Source organism: Chelonia mydas, chromosome 2 (genome assembly GCF_015237465.2).
Source record: "Chelonia mydas isolate rCheMyd1 chromosome 2, rCheMyd1.pri.v2, whole genome shotgun sequence".
NCBI classification, from domain to species: Eukaryota; Metazoa; Chordata; order Testudines; family Cheloniidae; genus Chelonia; species Chelonia mydas.
This window is the reverse complement of record NC_057850.1, coordinates 89,894,250-89,908,441: the sequence shown is the minus strand read 5'-3', so window position 1 is coordinate 89,908,441 and position 14,192 is coordinate 89,894,250. Positions and strand designations below refer to the sequence as shown.

The 14,192-nt window shown below is 40.2% G+C and overlaps 1 protein-coding gene across 4 annotated transcripts in view; it reads right to left on the bottom strand.

Annotated features, from left to right (window-relative positions):
• The window catches only part of LDLRAD4 (low density lipoprotein receptor class A domain containing 4), a 435,540-nt gene that overhangs the window by 10,333 nt on the left and 411,015 nt on the right, over window positions 1-14,192 (bottom strand). For all 4 annotated transcript variants that reach the window (XM_027826292.3, XM_037892893.2, XM_007063857.4 and 1 more), the window contains 2 exons: window positions 12,600-12,754; window positions 354-407 (listed from right to left, as the gene is read on the bottom strand). In XM_027826292.3, the coding sequence (XP_027682093.1) occupies window positions 354-407; window positions 12,600-12,754 (209 nt within the window). The remainder of the gene's footprint in view (window positions 1-353; window positions 408-12,599; window positions 12,755-14,192) is intronic.

The following is a 14,192-nucleotide window of genomic DNA, read 5'->3' as shown; positions in this document are numbered from 1 at the left end:
TAACCAGTTTATTTGAGCATGAGCTCACGAAAGCTCATGCTCAAATAAACTGGTTAGTCTCTAAGGTGCCACAAGTACTCCTTTTCTTTTTACGAATACAGACTAACACGGCTGTTACTCTGAAATTTAAAGATAATGATTCATATTATCTAGTCAATAGAAGTTGTGGGCACCCAGAACCTCTCGGACCTAAAGTTATTAAATTATTGTTTTACTCTTTTGATCTAAATTTAAAAGACTTCATTAACCAACTTGTAGGCAAGTCAACCAAACAGTGTTTTTTGAGGGAGGTGAAATGTATGTTAGAAGCAGTAAAGCAAATCATTGAAGGCTACCAAGAAATTAAACATTACCTCTGAAGCACCTTGTCGTGACACTGAGCTGTCTGAAGGCCACAAGCACCCTTCCTAGCAGGAGAAAGAAAACAGAGGAGAATATTAACTTCTTGCCTAATTTTTATTTCAACTTAAGAGAACTTTTCAGAACAATCAGCTTTTATCAATTGGCTACATTCATCAAAAGAAGCATTATTAAAAAGTAACCTATCACTTCTTTTGCTGTTGAAATCTGAACCCAGAACTTAGCCAGAACCACAGAGAGCAAACATAAGTGCGACATTCAACCTAAACCATCTTTAAAATTTGCTTTTTTCCATTTAGTACAAGCTTGCACATTCGCCTGTTTTCCTTGAATTTCACGTGACTTTCCTTACCTTTCTTGCAATACTATGGGCTACTGCACAAGACTCAAATGGTCCCCAACAGACTCTAACATTCATGATCTCATTGGTTAGTCTCGCTCTCTCTCTCCACATACACTCTTCCCCCGTGAAATAATATTCTGAGGATCTCTTTGGCCAACCCAAGGGTAGAGTAGTGTACAAGTATGACCATTCAGGGTAAGCAAGGTTTCACCCACCAATTTCCATTCCTCAATCCCTATCCTCAGCCATCTCCCTGCTAAGGATTTTCTTTCTTATGCTACTAATGCATTTTTGACACTTTAGAACATTAAGGGCAGAATGAAAGCACGAACAAAACATAAGAACATGTCAATAAGGGAAAAGAGCTTAAGGTATATTGTTATTTCATTACATTTTTCTTTTCAGAGCAGCAATAACTACCTTAATGGCTTTATTTTACTTGAAACTATCACAGCTGAAAGGAATACAGCTTTAAGATAAATCCAAAAGGGACAAGAGAAGCTGTAAAGCACAGAAATTCAATTGAAATGTGGCAAAATAAAAATGTTATTTCTACGAAGTAATTGGCTTTGCTGAAAGCATCTCCGTTATGATAACTTTCTTGGAACTAAGTCAAGTTCTGTCATGATACAAATATAAGAAACGCCAGTAACAGCAAAAAGCCATTTTTCCCTTTTGGGTTTATTGTAAATTTCACCTTCCTGCTTTTTCACCATGCCCCTCAATCCTCCTCTATGTAGAAATCCCTGGAGCTCATTTACATACTCTCTTCTTCAGTTCATTCCCTGGTAATTTATGGCACGTTTATTCACTTTGCAGGAGCTGTTCTGCCTCAGTTTCCCATTGCTCATTTTGAGCCTTTTCCAATGTGAGAAATGTGTACCTGCTTTCCTAATCCCTACAAGAAAGAAAGAAAGAAAGAAAGAAAGAAAGAAAGAAAGAAAGAAAGAAAGAAAGAGCACTGGCAGATAGTTTGAATAGTGAGGGGGAACTCTGTCAGGGAAGAAGGGGTAAGACAAGGATAGTCTCCTGGGCTAGCACATAGCACTGAGTCATGTTCCTTCTACACCCAGGGCTGAATAAGAGTTTATCTATAGGGGAAGTTATACCAGTATAAGGTAAGGTATGAATTTACACTGGTATAACTATAGTGGTTTAACTCCCTGGATGGACATTCTTATTGTATTTTTCCAGTTTAGCGTATATCGTTTTGCAAGCATTTTAAGCCAAATCGGAAAAGTCCACTCTTATCCAGAATAAGAGTGTCCATGCAGTGCAGGGAATTATACTAGTATAACTTGTACTAATTTATCTGCACCAATATAATTATACTGATACGACTTTTCCATGTAGACAAGCCCTAAGGCTAATCACGTGGATGCAGGGAGAAAGTGAGAAGGATGTTAGTAAATTTGCACTGCAATCCGCAGCTATTCCATGTGTAAGAACATCCTGGAGATGCAGAAAGAGATATGCTGCCCCACAAGAACCATTAGAAACAAATTTTGTGACACTGAACAAACAAAATGCAAAAAAGGAGGAAAGGTGTCAAAATGGGAAAAGGGGAAGAGAACAGAAAAAAGTGAAAAAGATAGAAATGAGAATGGGGGAGGGGAGGAAAAATGAGAGAGAGAAAAAACAAGAGAGAAATAAATGGATGTATACAGTCTTCTTTATAATTTTATTAGATTTCATATATTTGAAAGATATTGTAAGGTTTTACAAACAAAAATCTTGTTTTTGATATTTGTATTTAATATCAAGCACTGAATGCTTCTCACCCCTCTTATTAAGTACACTTCAGTTTGTTAGGTTCTCGCTCTTACAGTGGGGGATGAGGGGTTGGATGCGGATTTCCTAAATTAATTAAACTTTTTTTAGTTTAAAATGTAGGGCTTAATATACTTACATGCTTTGCTGCATCAGGGACTGAGATGCCATAAACGTTGTTTGGGTTTTCCCCTTACTCTAAAAAGAAACTTATCTCCATTATGAAAGGAGGCATGTATTTGGCCAAAGGCAGCTCTGGCTGCACAGGTATCTGATACCAAGTTAGATCTTTTCAGCCACTTTGCCATCCTTGAAATTATTTCATCTATCAAAGGGAACATGTTAAAGAAGTTTTTCCTTATACTCTCCTTACCCTCATACTTGTGGATTTCACCTGATAGCCAGCAGTTGAAGAGTGCAGACGAGTTCTCACTCTCAGCTACTGGCTGCCAGCCAGAGATCTCCTTTATCTCCTTTCCTGGAATCTGAAGTTGCACCATTTAAAATAAGATAAAGATTTGATAGTATTGTACTTGTAGTCTCTCACTCTCTCTCGCTATTTCTCTATCAATCAATATACTGAGATATAGTAATTCAATACTAAAAAAAAAACAACTATGGCTCTTAACTTATTTTCACTCATCAGTTGATCACTAGGTATAACCAATAACTACTTTCCCTTTCCGAATAATTCACCAGTTATTTTTTTAAAATAAAGGAGTTGTGATTTTTAGACTTAAATAAAGCAGTGGATGCCTCTCAGTCCTGGCACCAGCTCCTGCTACTCCACCAGCCAAGACTCAGCTCCATGTTGCTGGCCAGGGGTGGGAAGGGTTAGTTACAAGAAGTTTGCCTCCAGAGGGACTGCCTCCTGGCTCAGTTCTTTTACCATGTGTTGCTAGGTTGGGCTATGGCATTTGTGACTCTTAGGATGTTGTGGGGTTTGAATATTCTAACTGAAGGGTTGCTGTTCAATGATGTTTTTAAAAGATGTGGTTTCTACATTAATTATTATGCTATCAAGGCACAGCTGGGAGAGTATGCTCCCTTAAATTTTTCTCCCTAGTATGGTAGATGATGGGCATTGCCGAACTGGGCTTCAAGATATATACTTAGGAAGAACAATCTTATATATTGAGCTCTACATTTGATTCTTTTCAAAGAGTATTAGATTTTGGGATGGAAGATGATATGTCTCTTCATGCTAAACTAATAATTAAAAAATATTAGAAGTAAAAACCTTAGCGTTCCAGCTAGGTCTTCTCATGGGTATATTCCTGCTTTTGGTACTAATTTATGGAGAGAAGCTTTAGATTTAGGTCCTGAAAGAATAATGGCAGTTGATAAAGCTTATTGTATTCACACTAAAAGGTCTTAAAGTAAAGATAATAGTCAAGGTTTAGAGCTTGTGATATTGCATATGCTTCATACAATAATTTCCTTGTTTTGTATTTCACAAAGAGATTTATCAGGCAGGTGACTTTTCAAGGCCATTTTTACATATTTTGTTTCCTGATGCCTCCAAAGTCGCCCAGCTTCCTCAGTTTAAAGTCAACAAATCAACAAATAGGGAGAGGAGGGCAGGAATTTGTTGGAAGAGGTGCAATGTCTTCAATATTTTTTAATTAAACCAAGGTAAATTAGAAGCACAAAATTATGATTAATAAAAATTCAGAGACTACAATGAAGCAAAAATATCTGACTGGCTCCACATTTCAAAAAGGAATATTTCTAGTGAGACTGAAGAAAAACTCCCTTTAAACTCATCGACATTCTCAACCAATTGCATCAAATCCTCTGTCACTTTGGAAACTTCTGAAGGATTTTTGTTTCTGTTTTGTTGGTGGGGTTTTTATTAGTTTGTTTGCCAGTTACCGCTGGGACTGCAGAAATTCTATATTTACTCTGGGTTTGCTTCGATATAATTGAAATAGACTATCCCCCTATACCCCACTTTTAAGTTTCCGGGCTGATCTGTCTGAGATACTCTCTTTCTGTCATGCATTATGGGTGTTTTCCAATTACGCAGCAAGTCTGGCAGACAACCGGAACTAGAACCCTGATTTCAGTTCAGTACTGTACTTTCTCATGGCTTATCATCACTACCCTTGGATGCCAGTGAAAGTTTGCTCCATCAGGTATAGCTAATGCTGTTCCCTTCAATGCACATGACATGAGGGCACTGGGATGGACTTGCCTCCATTAGCAAAGAGCGTGGGAGAGAGAAATAGGAGTTTAAATTAGGAGAAGAAACCCAAGCAAAAAGGCCTCAGGCTGGAAGCCCCCACCATTACCCCAAAGTCTAGAGCCATGTTCCCAGCAGAATATATTTTGAAAATGTTGTGTTAGTATGCTTACAGTAGAAAGGCATATCATATGTACAGACAATCGTGACCGCTGATAAGTCAAAGCACTCCTTTCTTTCTGAAACTAAGGCTGTGTCTACACTGTGCACCTCACAACGGCCTGGCTGTGCTGCTGCAGCCGCGCCATTTTATGGTGCGCAGTGTGGCCACTCTTTGTCGTCAAGAGAGAACTCTCCCGGCGACAAAATAAAACCACACCCCCAACGAGGGGCAGTAGCTTCAGCGCTGGGAGAGCATCTCCCACTGCCACAGCGCTGTCCATACCAGCACTTTTTGTCATTAAAAGTTTTGTCGTTCAGGGGTGTGTTTTTCACACCCCTGAGCGACAAAAGTTTTAACAACGGAAGTGCAGTTTAGAGATGGCCTAAGATTCCTATTCCTTCCTCCCACCCAAACTGTGCAGCCACACTTTTTGCAGATTAAATTTTTCTGAGTGTAGTTTTTAATTTTGACCCTAGGTGGCAGTAACAGGTTGGAGTTAGAGCCTCAGTCTGACTGTTTTTAGGGTTAGCCAACACACACTAGTTCTCGCCACAATCTATTTCTTCTTTGGAGGCACAGACTGTCATATTTTTTAATGATCACCAACACTTCCCCTTTAAAACATAAGCAAAGCAAAACTTGTATGCCCCAGTAGAACAAGCAAACGTTACAGCAAGATTTCTCTCTCCCTTAGAAATCCTGTTTCCTAAGTGCAAGCACAGTGATGGTGTTTTGCACAAGGCTGTGCAATGACAAAGAGACAGGGTACTGGGATGGTAAGGGGAAAATTAATCAGGGAAAGAACTGCATTTATACTTGTCTTCTGACTAGCTACAGCTAGCAGAAATAATGGCCATGAATACACTTAAAGCTTTTACATCCTTGGACTTCACTGTACAAGCATTAGCTAACCTTCAAGTCGTCCCTTAATGTGAGTGAATATTATTATCCTCACTTTGCATTTGAAGAATAAGAAATGACTTCCTCAAGGCCCCTCATTGAGTCAGTGGCAGATTAGAATCCAGGAGTTCCTTGCTCCTTGACCCTGGACTATGCTGCCCCCGTTAAAGGAGATGCTGTGCCTTTATTAGGGTAGGCTTCAAACAATAATGGCCAGAACACTCCAATAAATGAGTAACTTTTTAAACAAATTGTTGTGGCTTTATATTTACTCGTATCACAAAATCACCAAACAATTTCCCATAACTGGCTATCTCTGCTTATCAACTCATGGGCTAGAGCCCTCTTTCGGACAGTGGGACTAGAGAAGGTGGCATACAAGACCCAGTTCCTTCCACCTTATGGATGAGGGAGAAAGGCAGCTCAGACCAATTCAAATCAGAGTCCCTTCTGGCAGGAAATTTTGAGGAGAAGCATAGATGAGCCAATCCCCCTGCACTCCAGCAGCAATCAGAGAGCAAAGGCAATACATGTCCAATCCCCTCCTGACAACTGAGATACTGCAAACTGCAAGGCTAACCCTGCGCACAAGGGTTAATAAAGAGGGCAGTGAGGGTGAACTACATTGCCATGCTCTGGTGATAAAATTATAGTGTTGGTACTTATTTCTTGTGGCTGTTATTTGGGAACTTATTCCCACTGGGTTTCTTTTATTTCTAAAGTTAAAACAATGGAAGGAAAAATAGGTAATGCTGGGCTGCCAGCAGTGGATAGAACTAGTAATGCTAATGCAATAAAAAAAGGAAATACAATTTAAAGGGGATCAATCGAAGCCAAAGTTCGACATCACCAAGCCAATCCCTGGAATTTTCATATTATTTAACAGTTCCTTTTGTTGTTGCCATCGTCATGCCACACAGGCCAGGACTGCTGTTTGTTGCTTTTCTCCTGAATTGCCTGTTCCAGCTAAATTCAGGAAGAGCACAGTACTTTCACAACGGCTTTCCTGGAATAGTATCTCAGAGTACCAGATAGGCATTATCAATATACATACTACTGAAAGCTGGCTGACTGTAACAGAGATCCCTCCCACAGAGATTGGAAGCAGCGATGCTGGGGCCAATCATTTGCGAGTGTCTTGCATGGTGCATGTCTCCTATGGCATTCTGCAAGGGATTTTTTGCTGCCAGGAGTGGGCCTGGGGCAGTGAAAGTGTTCAGAACTCTTTACATGTCCATTTTAGATCAGTGGTGCAGAGAGAGAGAGAGAGAGAGAGAAATCACCACTGGAATGTCAGAAGTTTGCAAAATGTCCTCTCACATGTCATTTTCAAAATCAACTTTCTCCCAATGTCCCCACTGACAATGCTGCTTATTCCACTATGGGTTAACCACCAGAGGGGAACATTTATATTTAGTTCCTGGCCTTGCAGATAGGAGAGTAGGGTTGCCACCCTGAGCCAGTGTCTCTGGTTACATTCTCATGGAATCATTTTGATTTACCAAGAAGGCTGAAATTTCAATTCTCACAGGACATCGATCCACAATTCTCTGTTCCATAATTTAGATCCAAAGATATGTCAGCTGCACCTTAGGCTGGTGTACCCCTAAAAGGCCACCATACAGCTGTGTTCTGAGAATCCCTGTACTGCTGATGGAAGCAGTCAGCAGCACATGAGATGTTACAGAGTATGAAGCTGGCTGATGGCACTCTGCTAGCGAAACAGCATTGGGCTTGCTCCTGGCTGCGTGAGCACTAATTTCCTTCCCACAGGATGGTACACACTATAACATTTGCCTTCCCACTCAGTTGCCTTTATATACCTTAGCTACTTCACCTTTGATTTTGTATCCAAGCACTGCTTATTCCACTATGGGTTGGCCAGCAGGGGGCAACATTTAATGTTTTGTTAATCATAATGTCTGTACAATTAAGTACTACCTTGCCGTTTTAGGTCACCTGTACAACACAAATCCAACCATGTCAAGGAGCCCATTTACAACATGGCTGTCCCTCAACACAGTATAACCCTGCAGCACAGGTGGGATCTAACTCTGTCCCTAAAATCATATGAAAGCTTGTGTTATTTCTATTATGATTTGAAATCATGGTTAGGTTCCATCTACACTGAAGAACAGTGTTTTTAGCCACCCTGGCAGATAGCAACATTGGTTATGTAGTAGAACCTTAAACATCTGCCTGAAGCAAAACTGCTATGGAAAAATCACATATCTGTGAGTCTGGTTTAGATACATGTGATGTTTTCAGCACCTTAAATCAAGACAATTTAAAAATTAAAGCGAGTAGAGGAAAGGCTGGAGAAGAGTAAGACAAAAGAAAAGAAAGCAGAGAATTGATGGGTACACAGGAAAGCGCATTTCAGCTTGAACACTGAGAGACAGTCAGTTATCAGCATGTTCTTTTAAAGAGCCACTGACATTTTCAGGACTAGTCCCTTTTTGCCCTTTGAAAAGCCGGGCTTGTCAGCATTGACAACTCTTGTGATCCTATTGCAAACCTGGTGATATTTGGTGTTATTTTTAATGCCCAACTGCATGAATCAAGAGATTGTACGAGAATTCCAATTAAAATAAGTAAGTTTCTGGCCCTCAAGTTTGCAAAGAAAATCTTGAAAACATGAAGCAAGTGCATTCTCTCTGTAAAGACTTCAAAATCAGAAGGCAAATAAAAATAACCTGAAATGTATTTTTTTAAAAAAGATCCAATGACTTTCAAGCCAATCTCATGATTTTTAAACACCTGAGGCTGGCAATACCAGAAGGAGGAGTTTTAATCTGTTAATTTCAATCGTGTTTTTTTTTTGGAAAGACCTGAATAAAACACATGAGCTATCTGGGTTTCCAGTCTTTGTGGCACCATAAACCTGTGTGATCTAGCTACAGTTCAGACATTAGCAGCACCAGGACTGGTTGTGATAAAAGGAGCAAATCTAAGACTTATGCAAATATGAACTCATATGAAAATCCTGGCAGAGCTGTCCAGTGTATAGAATTCAAATTAAAACAAAAGGGGCTAAGATTCTGCCTGCAGTTACATCTGTGCAATCTCAATGAAGTTAATAGGATTGCCTGGATGTAAGGAAGCAACAGCAGAAATTGGACAAAGTTCATTGAAACAGAGAAATGACCACTTGCATTTTATTTTTAAAAGTAATTCTTCTATGAAAATACTGAACTGCCACTCTTTTCAGTTACCACTGCTCAGAAACAGCAAAGGGCTGAGCCAGAGTGATGTGCACTTCCTTTAGCAATTAGTAGTCAGTAAGTATTCTAAATCCGTTCTCTGTCTGAATACCTTCATCATTGCTCCCATGACAGAGAACCCAGTTACCATCATCAATTGAAAGAGAACAAGACCTGCAAAATACTTAAAGGGACACTGCCAGGTTGAAAACCTATATACAGAATTAAAAAAAAAAAATCTACGCGACTTCTGTTACTTTTCATCATTGAAGCTGTTTATTTACCTTGTGCATTTCACACTGTTTAGACAATGAAAACAGACCACTCATTTTCCAAGTTGGTTCACACAATAGTGCATTTTCTGGTTTTCATGAACTGGCACAATCCTTCACTGCCTGGACTGTGAACATTGCAGGGGAATGTTTATTGCTTTTAATGTAACTGTTTCTATTGGAAATTCTTTCCAGTTTTATAGACATGTGCCTAAGGATACGTCTGCACTACAGTATAAGCCCAGGGTTAGTAGAACTCAAGTTAGCAGACCCAGGGTTTGTTAACCTAGTGCTTGAGCATCTACATTCATTTGTAACTTGTTTGTACAAAAAACTTGTAATTTGTTAAACTCTGGATCCCAACCTGGGGCTCCAGCATTTACACTGCATTATGTGGACCGGTGTCCAACCACCCATATCCCAGATTTCCTAGTGCCCTTCCAAAATATGGCTGCTCTAGCCCTTTGTTTGTGGTGCAGTGTGGAAAAACTTGACTGTCCAGAGAACAAAGGAAGTCGGCCCAGGGGATTGTGGGATACTTTTGGCGGATTCCTAGAGCATGAAGCTAGTGGGGCTGTGTCTATAGTGCAAAGCAACAGGGCTTGAACCCTGGGTCCCAGCTTGACTCAGACCCTCCACCGCCGTGGGGTCCTCGGACTTTGGGTCCGAGATCTGGGTTAGCGCAATTTGTGTGTAGATGGAAGGGAGTTTAGTCTTGAGCCTCAGTTTGAATCCTAGGCTTAGATTGCAACATAGACATACCGCAAGTGTTTGCAGGATCAACCTTGGATCTGATCCAAAGCCCAAGGAAGTCAATGGGAGTGTTTCTGTTGACTCAGTGAGCTTTGGATCAGGCCTTAGTTAGGGACCATCCCCGTAGCATCACCTGTTGTGCCCTACAAAAATGGAAAAATCATTTGAAATAAAGTTCTTGGCTGAATAGAAACCCAAATGAACAATAGTGATGGCAACCCCATCCCAGAGAGTTTCTTAACTCTTCCCAGCCACTGGACTGGGATTATCATTATTTAAAAGGGTTCCATCAAACAGAAATTTAGTTATTATTTTAAAAATGAGTTAAAAATTGTTTCAGGCATGATACCTGCTCCTCTCTCCGCAGTACCAAATTAAATTTTCTTATTTACAAAAACATGTTTTTCTCTCCATAGTTCCTATGACCAAGACCCACTCAAACAACAGGGGATATTGACTATAAAAGGGAAATCTTGAAATGGACTATTGTATGCATTTGACAGCACTCTGCATTAAAACAAGGGGGAGATAAAAAAATATTTCTTAACCTCCTCTAGTTATTTCCGGGGTACTTCTAGCAATTGTAGGTAAACAATCATACTTCTGTCTGAAAAAGTTTAAGTTCATGGTGTCCATTTAAGAAAAATCCTCAAGTTAGTCTAAATGATTTCTCCAGACAGTAAGAGGTATGTGAGCGAAAAGTTTTAATACCTCTGATTTTGTTTTAACCCTGTTACAATACAATATTCTGGAGGTACCTTGGGAGAGGGAACGTCTACATCATTTACTCTCAATAAGACAGTTTCTCTCCTCCTTCTCTTAGGTGCAAGAACAAATAGATCCCCAGATACCAACAGAATGTAGGTGGTCTGTAAAGAAGAACTCCAGGGACTATAAGTTTGCCATATTTTGCACTGTGTCTTTCAGGACTACGTTGTCATTTCATGACACTAACATTGTAATGTGTGTGTTGGCAGGGAATATATTTTGAGATGCTTATAGCATCTGTTTGCCTAGGCTATAGGATATAAAATAGCCCCCTCAGAACCAAAAACATCTGCAAAAAAATAAAGAATGTGATTTGTCCTACCAAAGAAGAATTTACTAGGGACTTACTACATTGTTTTAAAATGACACCATGAGTGAGAGGGCCAGGTGGAACAGTGGGTCAATGCTGACTTAGGTCACCCGTTTGACAGTGTCAAGCTTAGTCCCCATTCACCTACAAATACAAAATCACTACACAAGTTGAGACAGTGTCTCTCTCTGCTCAGAAGAGGCCCACCACCAGAACAGCAGGGGCTGGTACTGGTGGGGAGTGAGAATGCTAGCACTGTGTCTAACCCTAACTAGCGTAATTCATCCGTCATTTCCATAAGTACTAACTTCACTCAAAAATATAAAACTGGGACTTTATACAAGTTTTTTCCCTTTGGATCAAATGTATAATCACGTTACAAACAGATGTAAAAAAGAAGCAAGTTCTTGGGTGGCTCAGTCGATTGGAAAGGAGATACACCTCTAGTCAGTGGTTTGAAACCAGCCCAATGCAGTAGTGGTTGAAAGTCATCATCATCTGATGGACACTGGATGTTCAATGGCATGTGAAATAAGGCTGTGGTTTCAACCCAGTTCCTAAGGGGGTATGATGTCTTTATCACAAAAACTATCATCATAAATGGCATTCTTGCTGCCAACCTGAGCTGAAAGAGCTCAATGGGCACAGGTAGCAAGCTCTCCTTTCACCATTAGGAGGTGCTCTAGAAGAGAGAAGAGAGACCTTAGGGTTACATGTGGGACCTTTGGTCTAAGTATCAAACTCTTGGCATAAAATTCTAGCCCCACTGAAGTCAATGGGAGTTTTGCCATTGCCTTTAATGGACACCGGAAACATGAGGGGCATTAATAGGGACTGCCTGCAACATCTCTGGACCCTCGATGGCACGGCTGCCACATGTGCTGCAACTGTGAAAATGACATTAAACAGAATAAGGGGGAAAGGGAGAGCCCAGAGGAACTACAAAAAGGCATTTACTCAGTTACTGGGCCCCACCAATGTCACGACTCTCCTCAATTGGGGGATATATCATTTTCCTGATTTAAGACATTTGTTTGATGCCTCTCCCCCCTCCAGATAGCAGAGACAAGCCTGGGAATGGAAGGGAATTAGCTGAGAGAAAAATGTCAGGCTTTTCACATTCTCCCCAGTAGCTGGTAAGGAGCTAACGCTGCTGCTTCCTCTGCTGTATCTATTCTAAGGATAAACAGGAAATGACAAATCTTCCCAGGTCATCACTGCAACACCTTCCATACGGTGAAAATTTACTAAAAACGTGCAGTAGAAGCAGTAGTCAGGGCTTTCACATTCTGGCACCACCAGACAAATATGAAGCACGAAAAAGCTGCTATATAAAACAGAGCAGTGCCTAAAAACAGCCGTGCAGTGAAATTCTAAAATCGTGCACTGATTCTTTTTTTCATTAATACACACAATGGCAAAAAAACTAACTCACTAACAGAGAATAATAAAACTGACGCCAGAAGTTTTTTGCATGGCTGCCTATAATCAGAACTTCATGTATCTTTAAGCCCTGAAAGAGACCAGCATGAAAGAGGAGGAGGAGGATGGGATGAAGGGGGTTGGACTTACCGGCTGCAAAGTTTCTTCCTGCCTCCTGTTTTGGCTCTGTCGGTTGATGAAAGAGCGTGTTGAGAGTTTGTAATGGTTCAAAAGGCAGATGATCACTATCACCATAACAGTTATCACCACGATTATAATGATTATCTGAACAAACTCCAGTTCAGCTGAAACAATAAAAGGGAGAAAAACCATCAGTCTGGACACAGAACATTTGTTTTCCACAACAACACTCTGCAAACATTCAGTGTCTCACGACAACTGTCTCAAGCTATTTATTGATGGCCATTTTTAAATGAATTAAAATATCAGTTTTGTCAAGAACTCTGCACCCCAACCAGAATGCAGAGAGCACATTTAAGCACTAACAGAGTTTAGGCCATTGAGTAGCTGCAAATCAAAGGTTAAGAGACACTTCATGATGCACTCTCACTGCACCCTCCACAAAGGTAATTCTTCCCGAAGAAGAAGAAGAAGACACAGTCCTTTGGAAAATATAGTGATCCCAGTGGGAAAGGCTATTTTTATTAACACCCTACAGTGTGAGGACAATTCTGGGATCTCCAGCAGCATCAGAGCTGATACTGCAGAGAGAGGAATCAAGACTTTGTTTCCAGTATCTCAGCCATGCTAACAATTTGCAGCTGATAGAACGTAACCGAAAGAGTTAAAGGAAAGCCTCAATCTGCGAACTCATATGAAAACTACAAAGTGCCTGGTCTTCGGTAGGATTTTACCTTGAGTTACTGAGTTCTGGTACCTCAAACTAACACAAAGTCCAGCATGGTTAAAAATGAAAGCCAGCACAGACACAATTGAGGAAATGATGCTATTTATAATGTAAACATTACAAAGTCTGCCATTTTGGCAAAAGACTATCTTATACCACCAAAAAATTGTTATTTAGAGGCAAAAATTTCCCTCACTTACACCCATGCAACCCCACTGGCTTTCCTGGAGCAGCATGGGTGTGTCTAAGGGAAGAATTTGCCCTTCGGAGTTACGCATTCGCTTACATTTCTATGGAAACAGTGCATCACTCACAAGGGATGCTCTAGTCTTCAAAGAGAATGTCTAGTCTATGGGAGCACATCTTTGGCTGCCACATAGGTAAAAAGGGAGAAGAGCACTTCTGAAAAATGACACCATCTCGTAAGATGCCTAAATATGGATTCAGAGCCCAAATTTAGGCTCCCAATTTTAGAAATCTTAGCCAGGCAAAAAAGAAGCTAACGAAGTTAAAAAGCAGAAATGTAAATACACTGGGGAAAAAAAGGGGACTTTTTTCCTTTTATATTTTTCTTTTCCAGGGTGATTTTTAAAAGTTGACTGAAAAGAGGATTGCTATATGTATTCTTCAAAATGTCCTTTATTGCAAATGAAAGCAAACCATGCTTTTTAGCTTCTAAAATCTCTTCCAAACAAAACCATCACAAACCTTCAAGAAATGCAAAGAGGCAACCATACTACAAGGTTGCCAGTGCTGGCATGTAATAATAGCTGCTATATCTGCCTGTGCTACAACGTTTTGTTACTTGTCAGAAGTTATCAATGAACAAGGGCATACAAACAAAAGTCTACCAGCTTAATTTCATTGCTAATCAC